General features: G+C 31.5%; 5 protein-coding genes across 11 annotated transcripts in view; 1 reads left to right on the forward strand and 4 right to left on the reverse strand.

Annotated features, from left to right (window-relative positions):
- Positions 1-426: 426 nt before the first annotated feature.
- LOC123007620 (laccase-5-like) lies at positions 427-8,507 on the reverse strand. Of its 5 annotated transcripts, none has more exons than XM_044403011.1 (10): positions 8,367-8,507; positions 4,493-4,583; positions 4,146-4,405; positions 3,888-4,098; positions 3,554-3,837; positions 3,387-3,510; positions 1,589-1,803; positions 1,349-1,541; positions 1,126-1,298; positions 427-1,076 (listed from the first exon to the last, which is right to left on the reverse strand). In XM_044403011.1, the coding sequence occupies exons 2-10, from the start codon at positions 4,563-4,565 to the stop codon at positions 513-515; spliced, it is 2,097 nt and encodes a 698-aa protein (XP_044258946.1). In that variant the 5' UTR covers positions 4,566-4,583; positions 8,367-8,507; the 3' UTR covers positions 427-512. The 5 variants fall into 5 exon arrangements, with proteins under 5 accessions (XP_044258946.1, XP_044258945.1, XP_044258944.1 ...); XM_044403010.1 differs by lacking the exon at positions 8,367-8,507 and adding an exon at positions 6,182-6,302; XM_044403009.1 differs by lacking the exon at positions 8,367-8,507 and adding an exon at positions 5,216-5,354.
- Positions 8,508-9,507: 1,000 nt separating this feature from the next.
- LOC123007120 (solute carrier family 25 member 40-like) lies at positions 9,508-11,706 on the forward strand. Of its 3 annotated transcripts, none has more exons than XM_044402183.1 (6): positions 9,508-9,858; positions 9,903-10,078; positions 10,135-10,429; positions 10,478-10,674; positions 10,725-10,972; positions 11,527-11,706. In XM_044402183.1, the coding sequence occupies exons 1-6, from the start codon at positions 9,771-9,773 to the stop codon at positions 11,615-11,617; spliced, it is 1,095 nt and encodes a 364-aa protein (XP_044258118.1). In that variant the 5' UTR covers positions 9,508-9,770; the 3' UTR covers positions 11,618-11,706. The 3 variants fall into 3 exon arrangements, with proteins under 3 accessions (XP_044258118.1, XP_044258119.1, XP_044258120.1); XM_044402184.1 differs by having other exon boundaries at positions 10,725-10,958; positions 11,009-11,706; XM_044402185.1 differs by having other exon boundaries at positions 10,725-10,958.
- LOC123007119 (synaptic vesicle glycoprotein 2B-like) lies at positions 11,696-13,844 on the reverse strand. Its single transcript, XM_044402182.1, has 10 exons — positions 13,717-13,844; positions 13,458-13,658; positions 13,244-13,406; positions 13,018-13,196; positions 12,638-12,968; positions 12,446-12,590; positions 12,286-12,400; positions 12,076-12,235; positions 11,904-12,031; positions 11,696-11,855 (listed from the first exon to the last, which is right to left on the reverse strand). Exons 1-10 carry the CDS (start codon positions 13,790-13,792, stop codon positions 11,800-11,802), a joined length of 1,554 nt encoding a protein of 517 aa, XP_044258117.1. The 5' UTR covers positions 13,793-13,844; the 3' UTR covers positions 11,696-11,799.
- A 621-nt stretch (positions 13,845-14,465) lies between these two features.
- On the reverse strand, positions 14,466-16,763 carry LOC123007556 (synaptic vesicle glycoprotein 2B-like). Its single transcript, XM_044402925.1, has 10 exons — positions 16,497-16,763; positions 16,247-16,447; positions 16,036-16,198; positions 15,808-15,986; positions 15,428-15,758; positions 15,238-15,382; positions 15,078-15,192; positions 14,868-15,027; positions 14,685-14,812; positions 14,466-14,623 (listed from the first exon to the last, which is right to left on the reverse strand). Exons 1-10 carry the CDS (start codon positions 16,567-16,569, stop codon positions 14,568-14,570), a joined length of 1,551 nt encoding a protein of 516 aa, XP_044258860.1. The 5' UTR covers positions 16,570-16,763; the 3' UTR covers positions 14,466-14,567.
- Positions 16,764-17,019: 256 nt separating this feature from the next.
- The window catches only part of LOC123007698 (synaptic vesicle glycoprotein 2B-like), a 12,764-nt gene continuing 10,946 nt past the window's right edge, over positions 17,020-18,837 (reverse strand). The window contains exons 12-19 of the mRNA XM_044403113.1: positions 18,779-18,837; positions 18,569-18,731; positions 18,335-18,516; positions 18,098-18,282; positions 17,719-18,045; positions 17,558-17,672; positions 17,222-17,509; positions 17,020-17,170 (exon numbers count right to left, since the gene is read on the reverse strand). Coding sequence (XP_044259048.1) covers positions 17,115-17,170; positions 17,222-17,509; positions 17,558-17,672; positions 17,719-18,045; positions 18,098-18,282; positions 18,335-18,516; positions 18,569-18,731; positions 18,779-18,837 — 1,375 coding nt within the window. The 3' untranslated portion in view covers positions 17,020-17,114. The remainder of the gene's footprint in view (positions 17,171-17,221; positions 17,510-17,557; positions 17,673-17,718; positions 18,046-18,097; positions 18,283-18,334; positions 18,517-18,568; positions 18,732-18,778) is intronic.

Genomic DNA, 18,837 nt, shown 5'->3' on the forward strand with positions numbered 1-18,837 from the left:
TTGTGCAAAATCGATCAACACAAGTTCACAAACATCAACATTTAAGAAGATTCATGGGTGTATGTACATAAATTTTTAAACATTTTATATTTTATTATACAAAAAAGATCAAAAAAAATTTTTCCAAGTCGCTGGTCACTTTGTATTTTATTTTTTTCGATGAATTTTAAAAAAATGCAAAAATATAAATAAAAATAATTGTCAATTAAATTTCAGATTGTTATAAAAGTGAAACACAAAAATATTTGAGTTGTCTGGTTTATTTATAAATTGTTTATTCTATTAAATGTTTTTTTTTTACTTTTACTTGAAAATATATGGTTCAATTTTCAATTGTTCTGCTACCTACCGTGGCTAGTCAAGCCTTGTTGATAGAGACTTTATTCGTTTATGTTAACTACAATTTATTTTGAAATAAAACTCACGTTTTTTTTATCTAAAATATTTAATAATTTAACAATTACATCCTAACAAGTATCACATTGGTTACCAAGTTCCGCACTAACTCAACATCAACCCCACAACATGAACAGTATCAATGGTACTAAAGTACCCAATTGAACCATTTTCACACTGCTACGATTTGAAGTCGGACAATAATCCTCGTATACTTTCGGTAATAATTTCTTCAAGATTGCCCCAAAAGTGCTTTCGCCAACGCAGTCCTCTGTACTATTTCCATTTGGGACATAATCACCACATTTGGGGAAGTCTTTGGGAATCGGCGGCATTTCATGATCTTTCCCGATCTTGAAAACAAGAGCCATACCGACCTCGACATGAAACTCGATATGGCAATGGAACAACCAATAACCCGGATTGGTTGCTTTAAATCTGATAATCGTAAATCCACCATCTGGGACAGTCACAGTGTCTTTGAGCGGAGCATCTACCAAATTTCTGTGGATTTGTCCTTTTTGATCCATTTTTAAAATTTCGGAAACGTTGACGTGTGACCCTAGACGTTCCATTGCCACTACACGGAAGGAATGACCGTGGAGGTGGAAAGGGTGATTAGCATCATAAGCGTACCCTTTATCAATGAGTACCATTTCAATAACTGTGCCTAAAGGAATCTGCAGAAAATACAAAGTTGGTTACAAATTTTCAGGATCACAAACTCACATTAACCACGTGGGTACATTCACAATAGTTATTTTGACAATCGTTGACCGAAGATTCGTTACAAAACATGTTTTCATCGATTTGGTGTCTCTGTGATAACAAGGGGAACGATTGGAGTTTCATCGAAATGTAATTTAATTGTGGTGTCAAAATTTGTACACTTGCATTTGTGACTAAAACCGAGGAATATTAATTATTGGCACACTCGACTGGACTGGATTACCATTATGGAAACCATAGTGTGGGTCTTTGTGGTATACAGGATGATTCATTTTGTAAAAATCGTAAGAAACGTAATACTGGAAATCGGCTTTTTCCTTGAGAGTGTCGTCCCACTCATCCAATGAGTGAAGCTGAGGTAGTGTAACAAAACTTGAATTGTCGGCTTCTGTACCTCTATTAAGGGGATTCAATTGCTGGAAAAATAATTATAGGGGGTTCACAGAGAGATCAGAGCTCTTACTTTGCCCTCTTTTTTCGAATTGTCATAAGTAGGTTCATATGAGGGATAAGAGGCTTCCGCACCTTTATATTCGAGTACTGCTACTTGATAAGCTTTAGTGAAACGTTCGTCACAGTCCATTAAACCTTTAAAGTGCATCCAATACACGTCTTTTGCTCGATCAGCATTCACGATAAAATCAAACCTTTCGCCAGCATAAGTCACCAAACTTTTGACTAGAAGACAAAAATGTGTTACTTAGTAAAGTACACCCGGAGAAAAAACTATTCACCAAACTTTCTGCTCACACTGCGCTTTGTTGCAATAGTGTTTCCGACTAACTAGTTGGGGAGCAGGTAATATTTCGGTGATTATAATAATTTGCAAAATGACACTAAGCAAATTTTAGAGAAAATAATGCATGCCCATGTATTTCATTACCTTAATAAAATTTTTGTGATTTGCTTTTAATTTTATTAACAAATAGCTAGTTTCTTCCGTTTTTTATATTTATTTTTATAACTTCTAGACAAAGCAAAAAACCCAAAGTGGTAAATTTAATGCCATAATAATAATAATAACTAATATTATACAGTATGTCCCCGGATTTTTTTATTTTACGCCAACACTGCAAAAGAAAAACATTTTTTGCTTCACCTGAAACCAGTAAGTCTGTAATGTTTAAAGTTCATTATTTTCACTCAGTGGAAAGAAAATTAAATTTTTCTCTTGATTTTGAGCTTGTAATAACTAATAACACTATAGTCTAAAAACAATACGACCTTTAATCGAATTATTATTTTTATGTTAACTTACCTTTAATTAAACAAAAATAATTGTTAAATTTTTCTATCACCTCACATTTTTTTTGTTACAGACGTATATATACCAAGTGAATAAAAAGTATGGAACCAAACGTGTTTTGCTTAAACTATTAATTTTTTGAAAAAACTAATTGATGAGTGATAAAGTACTATAAAAATGTGATGATTTAACAAGAATAAAATTTTTCGAAATTTGCTTCTACAAAAAAAATATTTTTTTAAATGGCAACCCACTATAAAATCATTTTTTTCAAAAAAGTTATACTCTAAGGATTACAACTACCTGCTTTATATTTAATTTTTTCAAAAAAAATTTTTCACATAAATTGCAATTTTGACAAAAAAAATCGCATAACTCAAAAACAAAACAAAATTTTGTTCTGAAAATACGATCAGATTTTTTATATTACTTTAATTTATATTAATTATTATTTTCTTTATTTGTTTTTATTATTTGTTTCCTTTTGACTGGCTATTATAAAATGTATTATTAAGTTCAGAATTTTGATTATAAAGAAATAACTTGATAGAAATTGGCAAAATTCACAGTTTATTAAAAAATTCTACAATCTTAATTTTTGAAATCTGTAGATAAAGAACCTTTAAAGTCAAGTCAAGCTAAAAATGTTTTTCCTTTGCAGTTTTGGAGTAAAATCAAAGGCAAATTTTTTTTCCTCTTGTAAACCCAATCCGGGAACATACTGTATACTTGCAAAATACATTTCTTAAATAAATTTATGTATTTGTAATTTGATAATTTGAGCAAGCTTGTTTATTTCAATCACAATTTAATGTATACGTTATAATCTATGCTCATTGAAGTAATTTTCACAAAAAGACATTTTTCGGGTCTGGACCAACTTCCTAAATAAGGGTTTTTCGACATATTACCTGCTCTCCAACTAGTTAGTCTGAAATGCTATTGCGACAAAGCGCAGCCCGAGTACAAAGTTGTGGGTAATTTTTTCCCCGGGTGTACCATCAGAGAAAAGTACCTTCAGTCGCATTAAAATCACTACCATCGGTACTAATCACATTTAGAGTGTGATTATCGATGGACACTTCTATGGGACAGTTCAAGAACCCAGCATTGATCACACGGAACCGATATCTGTAACCCTATATTTTTTGTTAGGGAAAAACCCACAACACTTAAACACACCTGTTCAACTGTAAACCGCGCCGTTGGTACAAAAACGGTACTGTTATCTTCACTAACAAAATGTTTAAATCTTCCAAACCCATTAACAAGAATGGTGTCGGGTTTGTTATCACCGTCGTTGTGAATATGGGACATGAATTTATCAGTACCATCCTCTTTGGTCCAGTCTAAAATCGTTATAACATGACTTGACAAGTCATAATCGTAAAGATTCGCATGTGGGTTTTCTTCTTCGGGTACTCGCACAATAAAAGGACCAAAAGTACCATCGGATCTTTGGAAACCTGTAACGGATTTATAAAAGTGCGACTCAAACCCGGATTATGGGTGGTACCTGAATGAGAGTGCCAGAAGTGAGTTCCGGAATTGTGGACGTTGAAGTGGTACCGGAAGGTCATTCCTGGGTGGATGGGACATTGGGTTACGAATGGTACTCCGTCCATGTAAGGGCTGTTTTTTTGATGGTGGCCGTGCCAGTGGATCGTGGTACTATCACTCGATAAGCGGTTTACTACGTCAATTATCACTTCGTCGCCTAGACAAACCTGAATAAAATTTGTAGCAGTGTTTTTGTTTTTGCAAAATTTGGTACCTCAATGCTAGGTCCTGGCATTTTCCGGTTTACGACAATAATAGATCGTTTATTGCCATCACCCGGTATACAGTCCTCCCGATAACAGTCTTGGGTGTTGTATGGACAGTCGTAACAAGCTTTGCTCAATGTGTGGTACCATTCCAATAGGAAAGTGTACCTGCATGTCATTGGTACCGAATCTTTGACACATTTTCTTGCGCAAGGGTTATCTTCGTTTAGTAAAACGTACTCGACCAGGTCAGTTACGTTGTTGTTGCCTATAATTGTGTAATGCATTTTTTTTTTATTTTACTAGACAGACTTTAATCCAAGTAATAAAAAGATTATTCTGTGACGCTACTTACCATTATACATCACTTTGTAAGAGAGATTTCGTTCAAAGCAAATAATGATCATAAGGAGTGTAATTTTTTTCATTATTCACTGTGCATTTATCTGGAAAGAAAACTCGAGGTTAACGACAATGGCATAATAATGACTTGTTGCAACAAGGACTAAATTACAATTTTCGAATACTTTATTATGAGCCGGTTATCATATTATTAAAGATGTCTAAAGAGAATGGAACATTTATATGAATTTTAAGAATTACAATGGTTAATTAAGATAAAAACAGTAATTATAATATTTTAATTATTTTGACTAAAACGTACCACTTGTTTGTCACGTAACAAAAAAGTTGTGTTATTTGTTGTGACTCAAAACCACTTTTATTCTGGTCTAAATTTATCTATTGATTAAGGGATTTATTAAAAATCTATTATACATGTATTATAAAAAATAAAATTTACGATATTAGGATTTTTACTGATAATATTTCATGTTATTTCATTATTGTAGTATTACAGTGTGCTACTTATCATAATTTTATTATAATAATTATTTCATATTTGATGCAATCTTTTGATTTAAAGATCATTCAGTGCTAGACAATGAAGTCACAATCGTTCCTGGAGCCTTGAAACAAGTTTCTCTTCAGATTTTTAAGATGATTGGTTATAAGACAATTTTGTAAAAATAATACTTGTTTCAGTTACACAATTTTACAACAAAAACAAGAAACGTACTTTGAGAATGAAGATTTCACCTTCTAGAATCTCCCAGAGGTTTAAAATTGATTTTCTGATAACACATTTCACCAAATTTTTAACTTTGAAAACATGATTAATTAATTTTGTGTCATTAGTAACACTACTGAACTTTGACTGAAATAAAAGGGAATCTTCTAGTAAAAACAAATAGAGGATTTAATTCTTCATTATTTATGCTTTAATAAGCTGCACATAAGCTGCTAAGAAATTTACAATGCAAAAGCAGTAAAATGTAAGTAAATTTTTTCAAGGTTGTATTTACTTTTATAGGATTGTAAAAATGATAGTTGAGTGGAAAATGAAAAGAACTCAAAAAAAAGTAGGAAGAAAAGGAAAAATTATTTTACTTGGGAAGAGAAAAAGTAAAAAATCAAACCATGTTTAGTACTTATTTATGTAATCAGATGATAAGACTGGATCTCTTAGAATGGAAATTTATTGATTTTTTCGTTTTATTTATTTTTTCATGGTTGATGTGATTTAGGAAATATTAAAAATTAATTTTAGAAGCGGTTTAGTTTTTCTTGAGGCTTTCATTTCATTAATAGATTTATAGAATAAATGAATTAATTAAATGTTTTTTAATCAATAAATCATTATTATATGTTGTATTGAATGTGTTCTTATTTACTGTATTTGTTTTTAGTGTATTTTCATGTTTTTTGATAAAGCAAATAAATCTGTTGTGAAACCGGAAAAAAGTATGAAGGTTTTAGCACAGGTAAATTCTACCGTAAAAAATACAAATAAAACCTTGTTGAAGTACTTGTTCATCAGTGAGTAAATCCTTGAGGTTCTTTAAAATAATTATATTGACAATGAAGTTAATTAAAGTTTTTACAAAAAAAATGTATAAGATGAGAGACATAGTCGATTTGTTTTGTTTAAAATAAGTATGAAAAAATAAAAAAATAAAATATTAAAATAAACAAATAATCTTACTTTACAAATAAAAAATAAAAATATTTTGTGTTGGTGAATCTTGATCACAAAAACAATCACAAAATCACTTCGGTCTCGAGTGCTATGTTTGATTGCAATATAATCAAAATTCGAAATGTGACTACCATCCGTTTAAGAAAATTACCAAGATATTCATTGGGAACAATAAAATCCTTATGGTAGGGGAAGCACGTATACCATATGAAAAAATACCCGGATTTTTACGTCCGGAGCGCAGGATGGGAGAACCCACGAGATTAGCGATGCTTTAAAAATAAATAGACTTGAGGAAGAGACATATAAATGTGCATCGGTGGTCAATCACCTGCTCGGTTTTTGTTTATTAACTACTCCACATTTAGATCATGCAAATCGACGAAATCTAGGTTAAAATTGTTATATTACAGGATTTTGTAGCAGTGAAAGCAAGGTCGTCACGTAATGTTTGTATCTGGATGTGCACCTGAAAACATTTGTCACGGCTTCTTGTTTGCTCTTGATTAAGGGAAGTCTGGGATTTGTGCAAACATAATCCTGACTTAAGATAAATAATTGGTATCTTTCAAATGAATAAAAAGCACTAAGGGTTTATTAGGATAAATATTTTTTAAGGCGTGAGATATCGTATTCAAACTAATCAAAATTTCTAAATTGTCTTCATTCAAGATCAATACGCTCCTCAGGCGATGAATATTTATTTACCAATGACAAAATGTTATGCAATTAGAGTTGTCCACATCGAATGAACGTTATGATTATTTTACAACAAAATATCCAAGTATGGAAAGATTTTTTAGTTTTGCAATGTTTATTTGGTACACACCTGTAGAACTGTTCATATTTAATCATAAAAAAATTAACGAACTTTCACACTTTCTGTAATTATTTGGTAATTTTTTTAACCAAATTAAACAATTTCTTAATTTTTTAAATTGGCACGAACGCTGGGAAAATGCCTATAAATAGCTCGGCATTTCCTAGTTGATTGGTAGCACAATTTGTGGTCTAGGGGAATTTTAAAGAGATTAAAGTCGTTCTATTACAATAAAATATTTCTGAACGCTTCAAGTAAAAGGTAAACTTTTTCATATGATCAACTTGTTCACGTAATAGCAGTAATAAACTGAATGATGTGTCGTCATCTTTACGATTTGTGACCTTATTTAATAAAGGAAATGATGTATTTAGCAGATTGCAACGTACAATTTTTTCTCATACAAAAAGGACAATGAGATTTTTAATAATGTATTATGAAATTTTGGTGTACACCCGTATGTTATCTGATTTCAATCAATCTAATTGAAATTGTTTTTTTCTGAGCTTAGATGGGATTAACTGTTTACTTTTTATTTATGCTCTTGTTTTAGGATTATTTTTTAAATTATAAAATTAATTTTCAAGGAAAATTTATAATTTATGATTTTATTATTTTATTTTTGTCACTTTATTGATGTTTTCAAGCTTTGTTACTCTGTATTATTTGTTTATTTAATATAACAATATTTAAGCAAGATAAGTGGATACCTATCTTAGTTTTTTTGTTAAATGTACTCCCATTAATCGAGTTTATATAACTTTTAAAGTAAAAGTTGTTCAAAATGACCTCTATCATTTGCTTCCTTATATTGAAAAATATTCTGGAATCATTTCTCGTTGAGGATTAAAGTCACAAATTGGTTTTTATAAAGATTACTATTAGTGGATTATTTTACCTAAACCTATGGTTGAGCCATTTTAAGGAAACTTTTTTAGGTAAATTTATTGGCTTTTGGACGCAAAAAGTTACGGATTAACTTTTAGATTTATTAGTTGATTAATTAAGTTATTTATATGTTTAATTATTTAATTAATTTTTGTTGTTATTAATAATTTTTTATTTTATTTTTTATTATTATTTAGTAACTTTTTGTAAATTTAATAAGAGACATTGTGGTTACATTTCCTTTCATTTTACGCTGGAATGGTTGGGTTTAACCATGTTTACTAATTTATTAGCGCTTGTTATTTACAACAGGAGATAAATGCGACTTATTGAATTTTAGTTAACAAGAGGAAATCAGTTAATTTTTTTTGTAGAATTTTAAACTATTTGGCTTGCTTTGAAGTTACGTCACAATAAAGACAATGGAAATAAATACTAAATTATTAAAGAAAGACAAACAAGGAGGGTGAAATAGTAACTTACCTCGAACCCAACATCTTTAATTCTAAATTAATTAATCAACTGCTATGGTTTTTTTATAGTACTAGCACTAAACAGTTTAAAATGAGTAGTTACATTTTTTTAACGATTTTTGTGCAAGCACATATTTATCACAACTACTTAAATGTGATATGACCATACGTATTTGTTGCAAATTATTAATTTATGCTACTTGCTGATAAAAAGCTTCATGGGTTATACACATTTTTATATTTATGTTATATTTACGCTTAAAAATATTTATTTGATTAAAAAACTGTTTTTGGGGAATTAAGTACAGTTGCGGAATTAAAATCTCGGGCAGAATTTTTCTGTCACTTTGAAAAATTCACTGTAAACTATCTTTTACTGTCATCATGACTGACATTTGACAATTAAACGTTTTTTTTTTGTTGTTAATTAAACAGTTTGTCTGTCTTAGGAAATTTATTAGCTCAACAAGTGTAATTAAATCATCGTTTTGATCTGCTGCCTACTCGTTATTATGCTACAAATCACAATTTTTTGAAAATAAATAAGTCAAAATGACAAACATGACAAGAGTAAAAACTGAGGTTATTAAAGTAAATGTTGTTTTAGAGATTAAATTATGAAAATGACAATACTGCCCGAAATTTTAATTAGGCAACTGTACATACACTGGCGGACACGGAATTTTGTTCATCAAATTTATGACAGTTCAGAAAATGTCAATGTAAGCCACGCTTTATTGTCATTATGATTGACGTTTGAAACTAAAATTTGAAAGTTTTAGTTGAAATTTATTTTTGACGTCGATTTTCCGAAACAATAATGCTAGCAATACGTGTTTTTATATAAGATCAATAAATTATTTTGATTTGTTGTCATTTTTTCTCTCGCTCTCAGGATAAAAATTACAAAAACCGAAAGTGAGGTTAGTTGCTTAAGGCCTGTTTTACATTTTTATGTCAGTCGAATGACAAATCGTCTAAAATTCTGTGTCCGCCAGTGTAAAGAAAATATAATTCAAAAAATATTTTTAATTGAAGGAACAAATAAAAGACCAGGTATTGTAAAAAATATTGCTGTAAATTATTTTAATCAATTTTTACGTTTTTCTAATTGTATGTATTTATATTTATAAAATTAAATTTTGCCCGACCCCATAGCAAAAAATACTAAACTTTACATAACGTGTTTTAAACTATTTCTTATCTTTATGCAACATAATTTTTCTATTGTATAATGTGTTGCATAAGCAACCAAGGTTGTCTAGCACGTGGTTTTGAAGTTTCAAGGAAAATGTCAAATAAGCCGTTAGTGTCATTTTTATCATCCCTTTTTGTAAGCAAATTTGGGTCTTTTTTGTCATAAATTTTGAATGATAACAATTAGTGACAATTTGTAATCAATCAGAAATTAAAAATGTCACTAGAGGACCCGCAATATCACATAACTCCAGTGCAACAAGCGGCCGCTTCATGTACGGGGGCTATTCTAACCTCGCTTTTAGGTAATCTTATAAATGTAACAACATTTTACTAAATTAAATTATAGTCACTCCGTTAGATGTAGTCAAAATTAGATTACAAGCTCAACAAAGACTAGCTCAAAAAGTGCCCAATAAATGTTTTTTATACTGTAATGGACTTATGGATCATTTTTGTGGTTGTGGTCCAAATAATGGACAGAAACATTGGTTTCAAAGGCCTGGGCACTTTAATGGAACTATAGTGAGTGTGATTTTCGTAAAATAGTTTCATTGTATGTGTAACGTGGGTTATTTAAGGACGCTTTTGTTAAAATTACTAGGAATGAAGGAATTTATTCATTGTGGAGTGGATTAGGACCTACTTTAGTTTTAGCACTTCCAACTACAATTTTATACTTTGTCAGTTATGAACAGTTAAGATTAAGACTGAAGGCAATGTACAATAGGAATCAACAGGAGGGACAAGAGAGAAAACAACCTTATTGGATTCCATTAATCTCAGGGGCAACAGCAAGAGTATTTGCTGTATCTGTTGTAAGTCCTTTAGAATTGATTAGAACTAAAATGCAATCAAGGAAAATATCATATGCAGGTAAATTTTGAAGAGAAAATGAAATCAAAATAAAACACTAAATTTTAGAAATAAACGAATCTTTAAAATTGCTAATAAAACAAGATGGAATTAAAGGATTATGGAAAGGACTTCTTCCAACTTTGGGAAGGGATGTTCCCTTCTCTGCTATATACTGGATGAATTATGAAACGATCAAAGGCTCTTTTGGTTCAGAAACGCCAACATTTGGAGTCAGTTTTTTTGCTGGGGCCGTATCAGGAGGAGTAAGGCTCATAAAGAAGATATTTTTATGGCTATAATAATTATTTTACAGATTGCTGCTTTTGCTACAGTTCCGTTTGACGTTGTTAAAACACACCAACAAATAGAAATTGGTGAAAAAACTCTTTACACAGATCAACCACAAAAAACAAAACGGACGCTACAAATAATACGAGAAATTTACAAACATAGCGGTATAAAAGGGCTGTACGCCGGCTTAGTTCCACGACTTGTCAAGGTTGCCCCAGCGTGTGCTATTATGATATCTTCATTTGAATATGGAAAGGTATTTTTCTACAGGTTAGCCAACCCAGATTCAGATATCTTAATTTCCAGCAAAGAAAATTTACAATCAAATAAATAATAATAGATTTTTAAGGGCAATTGAAAGGGAATATTATTACAGTTTCATTTGTAAATGTACCACATATCGTGTCAGTACATGTGATAATATTCCTAAAATAATTAGAGTAAAATATGCATTCTTTTACAATAATACTTATTTTAAGTGGCAAAAAGTACAACATTGTCTATTCAGGTGTCATATTGTGATCACTGTTGTCTCGTATAAAGTCTGAAAGCTTTTAAAGAGGAAAAAGTTTAACTACATCTCTTTACTTACTTCAGATTTTCTCGTTTACAAATCGGTTTTTATCATTATTTATCATTTATCATTATTGCGAATGTTTAGTGATATTCACAATCAATGTCGTTATCGTAATTTTATGTTACATTTCTGTGATTATTCATTTTTATTAGTGATGTATTATGTAACATTGTTTTTGAAAACTTTGTAGATACAGTTTTTATCCTATAAGTATCAAAATAAGGTTCATGATTTTTGTTTTTAACAGATATAATGAATATATGTATCATCATGGTGCGAGTCTACAGGAAGTTAGCGATTTTTATGCTGAAGAATATTTTCCACCTGAACATAATTAATTTGACTTTTATTACTTTTAGAAATAAAATATTAAGTTGTAGTCAAAGAAGTGACAAACCGCTGTAAATAAATTGTAATTGTTTTAGAATAGTTCTTTTATTTGGTTGAGCGTTGTCGGAAGTTATTTTCTATTTTTTTAGTCATGAGTTTATGTAAACATAAATAAAATAGTCGTCGGTCACTAACCCAATGCTTTGCGTTCAGTATTTGGGATAAAAACAGAAAGTATGGTACAACCTAAAAAATCATGATTAAACACGTTACTTATCATTTGGATTTAATTACCTATGACAAAACCTGCAAGTGTGAAAAAAGTTGGTGCACAACCTGCTTGAATGAGTATTGGTAATATTAAATTGCCTAAGACGGAACCTATTCTTCCAAACATGAAAGCCAAAGAAAGTGCTGAACCCCTGAAATCATAACTTTAATAACTATTGAAATAAAATGTTTAAACCTTAAAGAAGTTGGGAATAAATCAACTGTTGCTGAAATGACTGTATCTAGCGAGATACCTATACACATCAAATACACACAGATAAGACCCAAGGCTGTGGAACTGTTAGGAGCAAAGTAGATAGAAACTGCTGTGACTGCACCAAGGAGTCCTAGAGCAACTGAAATAATACTATGAAGATTTTTTTCTTGGAAACTAATAATTACCTACTTAAAATTTTCTTTTTTCCAAGTTTATTAATGATAAGCGCTACAATAGCACAACCGATAATTGCGCATAAGCCCACATAGACTGAATTTATGTAAACTGAAGAGTTATCAAAGTTCTGCAAAGATACTTAAAGTGATGTTTTCCTTTTTTTTGTCTTTACCATTGAACAGGTATCAGCTTCCGCGTCAGTGGTGGGTTGTATTCTACTCAACATTTGACAAAAAGAGATTGATTTGTTGTTGTCTTGTTCATAGTCATTAATTATTTGAAAAATTTCGGGCAACCACAAGCGTAACGAATTTATACTAAAATAAAATGTGAAACAAAAAGAAGAATCATAAATTTAGCACACCTCATCATCAAGAAAAACTGCAATAAACAAACTATAGTTAAACTTGCGGCATATTTTAACGAAAATAAGGGCGATATTTGTTGCCAGGCCTCTTTAACACTGTGCTTTTTTTGAAAAATTTGTTTATCGTCTATAAGAGATTTAAACGGAAATTTTTCTTTTGATTGCCTCTTATTCAATTTAAAAATCTTCTGATAAACTTTTAAAGCTTCTGCGTTATTTCCCTTTGACATTAAATATTTAGGGCTTTCAGGCATTAGAAAAAATGAAACTCCAGCTATTACAGTGGGAAACGTTGAAACAAGTAGAAACAGATTCCAGGCGTGAAATTCTAAAATTTTTGGTCAATATTTTGGAAATTTTAGATCTAAGGACTATACCAAAGCCGTCGATAAGGCCAAAATTGATGTTAAGAGGCAGAAATAACCACGCTAAAAGTGGCAAACAGACGTTTGAAATACTAAACATAAGTCCGATGACTACAGGCACGCTCGCTCTATATTGTGTGCCATGAAACTCGGATAAATAGGTGGTTAAGGCCATTGAGTAACCATTTACCCTAAAAATTGGAATTAATTGTGATTTTAACAGAATTTCGGGTTTTACGTAAACCCTCCCAGAAATTTTGACACAAGCAAGACATAAAAATTGGGCGCAAAAGTCGTCATTAAGACGAAAAAAGCTCCTATTAGATGTGTGAAGACCAATATTTTGCGACGGCCGAAAACGTCAATAAAGGAGCCCCACATGAAACAACTGATTATCATTCCTGTAATATATAATGTAGTGGCAAAATTTGTCGTTTTTCGTGGTTGCAAACCTGTGTATACTATGGCATTTAGCAGTCCTCTGGCTTCTAGGGATATGTCTAAATCGCATCGTGCAACAGGAAACACAAAAGATAGGGACGATGTTTCCAGCTGTGAAGCTAATATGGAGGGAGTTGAAACTACCACTAAAATTAAGTTAAAAATGCCGAAACCGGTTGCCGATATTGCTGTCTCGAAATCCGCATTTTGCTCTGAAGCAACAAGTGGTAACATTAATTTCAAATGAGAGATTTTTAAATTTATATTTACCCTTATAAGTCGATTTATTATTCTCGTCGTTAACAGAAGTGGTACTTGTCGTTGAAAGTGTTTCATCTTTCGACATTGTCTAATTTTTTTCAGAGAATTAGAGTTAGCAAAGTGCACGTCTTTTTATAATATACCTTGTGTAATCATAATTTAAGTACAAGTTAATTCTATTGTCTGTGACGACAAAATATTACAAATCTAAAAAAACTGTCTTGTTGGTATAAATTTAAATTCTTAAGTAAACACAACTAAGATTTTTGTTAATAGACATTGGCATTGAAACAGTTGCATTAAATGGGAGACTGATGGAATAAATTTGAGTTTGTGTGAATTCAAAAATTGCAATTTTTACTTTCATTACAAACGGTCGGTAACAATGGATTTATTTTTAATACATTTTTTAGAGGTGTCTTGGAAAATATCCTACACTATACCAGAGAGCTGAGGCGTCATTTTGTATACACCCTGTATACTATTTGTAAATACAGAAAAGTAAAAAGTAAAAGTAAATACAGAATTTTAAAAAAAGTGGTCACTTTTGTGATGTTTGCGGATAAAAATTATTTGTTGGTTTGTTAATTATTTTTCGTGATACTTGATTGTTATTTGATCAAATCTGTACCTATCTTTATGATTGTTTACTTCTTATGATAACGATAACAGCTTAAAAAATTCATCCCGAAAATTTTCAGGTACAGGATAAATAGAAAAAAGTGGACTACTTAAAGATAACATGATGACTCCTCTTGCTTGTTTTTTGTTATATTTTTATTTCTGTTTCTTATTTACAGTCATGACATTGGGTAAACATAAATACGAGTACTTACAACTATTAAATTAAAATATAATTTCTAACCTAGTGCTTTATGTTCAGTATTTGGTATAAAGACAGACAGTATGGTGCAACCTGGAAAGAAATTAATAAATGCGTTACTTATTATTTTTACATCGAGTATTATATCAATTACCCATGACAAAACTTCCAAGAGTGAAAAAAGTTGACGCACAACCTGCTTGAATAAGTATAGGAAATATTAAATTGCCCAGTACGGAACCTATCCTACCAAACATGAAAGATAGAGACATCGCTGAACCTCTGAAATATGTTTTTTTAATTTTTTTTAGTAACGTAATAAAATTAATGTTCGAACCTTAAAGAAGTTGGAAATAAATCAACAGTTGCTGCGATGACTGTATCTACCGAGATACCTGTTGACATTAAGTGAACACAAATAAGACCCAAAGCTGTCGAGCTGTTAGGCGCAAAGTAGATAGAAGCTACTGTTACTGCCCCTAGAAGTCCTAGAGAAACTGAAATAAAAATAGTTAAGACATTTTTTGGAAAACACTTGAGCACATACTTAGAATTTTTTTCTTTCCAATTTTATTAACGAAAAGTGCTACAATAATGTAACCAGTAATTGCACACAAAGCAACATAGACTGAGTTTATATAAACTGAAGAGTTATCAAAGTTCTGAAAATGAGAATGTTATTTAAGTCGTGATTGTGGTTATTTTACCATTGAACAGGTATCAGTTTCCGCATCAGCAGTGGGCTTTATTCTGTTCAACATTTGACAAAAGGAAATTGGTTTATTGTTGTCTTGTTCATAATCGTTTACTATTTGGAAAATTTCTGGCAACCACAAGCGTAACGAATTAATACTGAAATAAAATTTAAAACAAAAAGATTAACTTTTTTTAACATACCTCATCATGAAGAGGAATTGCAATAAACAGACTAGAGTCAAACTTCCGGCATATTTTAATGAAAATAGGGGCGAAATTTGTTGCCACGCGTCCTTAATACTGTATTTCTTTTGATAAATTTGTTTGTCATCCATCAGGGATTTGACCGGATATTCTTCTACCGGTTGTTTTTTATTCATTTTAAAAATCTTCTCAAACACTTTTAAAGCTTCTCCGTTATTGCCTTTCGACATTAAATACTTTGGGCTTTCAGGCATTAGAAAAAATGAAATTCCGGCTATTAAAGTCGGAAACATTGTAATGCATAAAAACAGATTCCATGCATGAAATTCTAAAATTTTTGGTTAATATTCCGGAAAGTTTAGTCTTAACGATTCTACCAAAGCCTCCGAAAAGGCCAAAATTAATATTAAGAGGTAAAATCGACCACGCTAAAAGTGGTAAACCGACATTTGCAACACTATAAATAAGCCCGATTGTTAAAGGCACACGAGCTCGGTATTGTGTGCCATGAAATTCAGATAAGTATGGAGTTAGGGCCATCGAAATTCCATTTACACTAAAAATATTTGAATCAATTTTGGTTTTGCCACAATTTGAGATTTTACATAAATCCTCCCAGAAACTTTGAAGCTATCAAGACGTAAAGATTTGGTGCAAATGTTGTCATTAAAACGAAAAAAGCTTCTACTAAATGTGTGAAAACCAAGACTTTACGACGGCCAAAAACGTCCACAAGTGAGCCCCACATGAAACAACTAGTTATCATTCCTATAAAACAATTTTGAAACCAATTTCAGTGATTTTAGACGTGCAAACCTGTGTATATTGTTGCATTGACCAATCCTCTGGCTTCTAGAGATATGTTTAAATCGCATCTAGCAACAGGAAACACAAAAGATAAGGACGATGTTTCGAGTTGTGAAGATAATACAGAGGGAGTTGCAACTGCTATTAGAATTAAGTTGAAAAGGCCAAAACCGGTTACTGATATTGCAGTTTCGAAATCTGCATTTTTCACTGAAACAGTAATGTGAAATAACAAAATTAAGTACATAGTTAGATTTACCTATGGGAGTTGGTTTATTCTCGTCTTTAACAGAAGTCGTGCTTGCTGTTGAAAGTGTTTCACTTTTCGTCATCTTTCTAAGTTTTTTCAATATCAAACAACTGAATACTGGAAATAGTTAAGTGCACATCTTTTTTATAATCTAATTTGTGTAATCAGAATTTACCAGTTGCTTGTCCATGACGACAAAATTTAGTAAATCTGGAAAAACTTTCTTTGTTTTGAGGAATGATTTCTATATTAATAATATAATTTTAAGCTGTTAAGTAAACACAACTAAGATTTTGTTATTTTTGTAAAACAAGAAACAATGGGTGTTTTTTTTCATCGCTGATTTACGTTAGCAGAGAGAGACTTAGAAAATAATCAGGCTATTGTGTTTATTTAAAACGTCACAGTCACATGGAAAAGGACTTATTGGTGAAATAATAGTAAATTCATAAAAATGGAAATTGTATGTTTTTTCTCTTTAGAGATTTATTAGAGAATTTATCTAGAAGAACGTACACTACTACGATCGAAAGCCAATTTAATGTTGATTTTTTTATTATTTGTAAATATATAACAAAGTAACAGTATTGCTAAAAATATTTGGTACCACAGTTTGTCTTAAAAATCCTACTGTAGAGCTTTCAGGTCTGTATTTGGTAAAAGACACGCTAAGAAAGCACAGCCTGAAAAATCCCACATTTAGTCGTGCTTTTTTATATTCTTGTAGCACTTACCAACAATTGCAGCTCCCACAGTAAAGAAAGGTGGTGCACACCCTAATTGTAGCAAAATTGGAAATACTAAGTTACCCATCATTGCACCTGATCGCCCAATCATCATTGTTAAAGAAATGGTCATTGTTCGTAAAGTCGTTGGAAAAAGATCAACAACMACGGCAAGGACCACATTTATATTAATACTGCCCAGGGAGACAAAAAGACACGATAAAATTATTGTTGATAGTGAATTTGGTGCAAAGTACAAACACATCGCACTTGTACCAGAAAATATTCCTAATATATCTAATAAAAAATAAATTAATTAAAATCAATAGCGTGAGGGCAACATACTTAAAAGTCTCTTCTTGCCTAAAGCATTGATTAACATTCCGGCAATAATGTAACCACCAATTGAGACAACTGCCACAATAATTGAGTTGATGTAAACAGACGAGTTGTTTAAATTCTTGAAACAAAATATGTGTTTTGAATAAAAGTTTTTGGTTACTTACCACTTCGCATTCCTGTGATTTATTGTTAGGCCTGATTTGCTCAATCATTGTACAAAGATCAGTAGTCGATCCGTTGTTGTAATATTGATAATCATTGATCGCTTGGAAGATTTGTGGAAGCCAAAGGCGTAAAGTATTAAGACTCATCATTGTCAACATTTGTAACAAACAAACTAAAAGGATTTTTCCTAAATGAGGAGGAAAAAACAGAGGAGTCATCTGTTGCCACCCTTCTTTCATCGCTTGTAGTTTCGTCCTGTTGGCAGTGATTCTGCCCCCGTGTTTTGAGTCATTATTCAGTTTTGTTTCCTCGACTAATTCTTTGATCTGTAATAAAACCAAATTCACACACATGTGCTCACATTAATAATTAGCTCACCGGAAACGTTTCAGGCGCATTTCCTGTATTAAAACAGTAAACTTTCCTGAAAACTTCTAAAGCCTTTTCATTCCGTCCCATTGTCATCAAAAATTTTGGACTTTCCGGCATAAAAATAAAAGCAATCGAACTGATCAAAGCCGGAAAGGCACATAAGCACAAATACAAATTCCACGAATGGAATTCTAAAAACAGAATTATAAAATTTGGATTTTTGCCTTGTGTTCGCGAAATTACCTACACTATTGTTAAAAATTTTAACATTGAGATTGAGAGGTAAAACTGCCCATGCCACAAACGGCAATACCACAGTTCCTAAACTAAAGACTATCCCTAACATCATCTGGACCCTTGCTCTGTGTCTTGCACAGTGAAATTCAGATAGGTAAGTTGTAAGTGCCGCGAAAGGTCCATTGATTCTAAAATTAAACTCTGGTGAAGATAAGTGATAAGAGAGATAAGCGCACGCACATGAAACCTCCTAGAAATTTGGCGATTATAAGAACAGTTGCGTTTTGCGATGATGCACTCATTAGAACGAAAATTCCATCGAGGAATAAACCGATTGCGAGGAGTTTTTTCCTGCCGAGGGTGTCGCATAAAAACCCCCAAACGAACGCACTTGATATCATTCCTGCAAAAAACTTATTGACGGGTTTGCCACCCGGAATTCCCACTTACCGATGTAAGTAATAGCGTTAAGAAATCCTTTATTTTCTAGGGTTAAACTTAAGTCGCAT

This window comes from Tribolium madens, unplaced genomic scaffold (assembly GCF_015345945.1).
Source record: "Tribolium madens isolate multiple individuals breed KSU strain unplaced genomic scaffold, Tmad_KSU_1.1 Scaffold_3;HRSCAF=73;Tcas5.2_LG2, whole genome shotgun sequence".
NCBI classification, from domain to species: Eukaryota; Metazoa; Arthropoda; class Insecta; order Coleoptera; family Tenebrionidae; genus Tribolium; species Tribolium madens.

Excerpts from the sequence above, each read along its gene's own strand:
- LOC123007620 (XM_044403011.1), bottom strand. The coding sequence starts at position 4,565 with ATGAAAAAAATTACACTCCTTATGATCATTATTTGCTTTGAACGAAAT. Across the intron at positions 3,838-3,887 it reads CTTCTGGCACTCTCATTCAG|GTTTCCAAAGATCCGATGGT; the intron begins GTACCACCCATA and ends AATCCGTTACAG. Across the intron at positions 3,511-3,553 it reads CGCGGTTTACAGTTGAACAG|GGTTACAGATATCGGTTCCG; the intron begins GTGTGTTTAAGT and ends CAAAAAATATAG.
- LOC123007120 (XM_044402183.1), top strand. The coding sequence starts at position 9,771 with ATGTCACTAGAGGACCCGCAATATCACATAACTCCAGTGCAACAAGCG. Across the intron at positions 10,430-10,477 it reads AAGGAAAATATCATATGCAG|AAATAAACGAATCTTTAAAA; the intron begins GTAAATTTTGAA and ends ACTAAATTTTAG. Across the intron at positions 10,973-11,526 it reads GGAAAGGTATTTTTCTACAG|ATATAATGAATATATGTATC; the intron begins GTTAGCCAACCC and ends TGTTTTTAACAG.
- LOC123007119 (XM_044402182.1), bottom strand. The coding sequence starts at position 13,792 with ATGTCGAAAGATGAAACACTTTCAACGACAAGTACCACTTCTGTTAAC. Across the intron at positions 12,401-12,445 it reads AAGCTGATACCTGTTCAATG|AACTTTGATAACTCTTCAGT; the intron begins GTAAAGACAAAA and ends GTATCTTTGCAG. Across the intron at positions 12,032-12,075 it reads TTATTCCCAACTTCTTTAAG|GGGTTCAGCACTTTCTTTGG; the intron begins GTTTAAACATTT and ends TTATGATTTCAG.
- LOC123007556 (XM_044402925.1), bottom strand. The coding sequence starts at position 16,569 with ATGACGAAAAGTGAAACACTTTCAACAGCAAGCACGACTTCTGTTAAA. Across the intron at positions 15,987-16,035 it reads AAGTTTCTGGGAGGATTTAT|TGTAAATGGAATTTCGATGG; the intron begins GTAAAATCTCAA and ends AAATATTTTTAG. Across the intron at positions 15,383-15,427 it reads CAATTCCTCTTCATGATGAG|TATTAATTCGTTACGCTTGT; the intron begins GTATGTTAAAAA and ends ATTTTATTTCAG.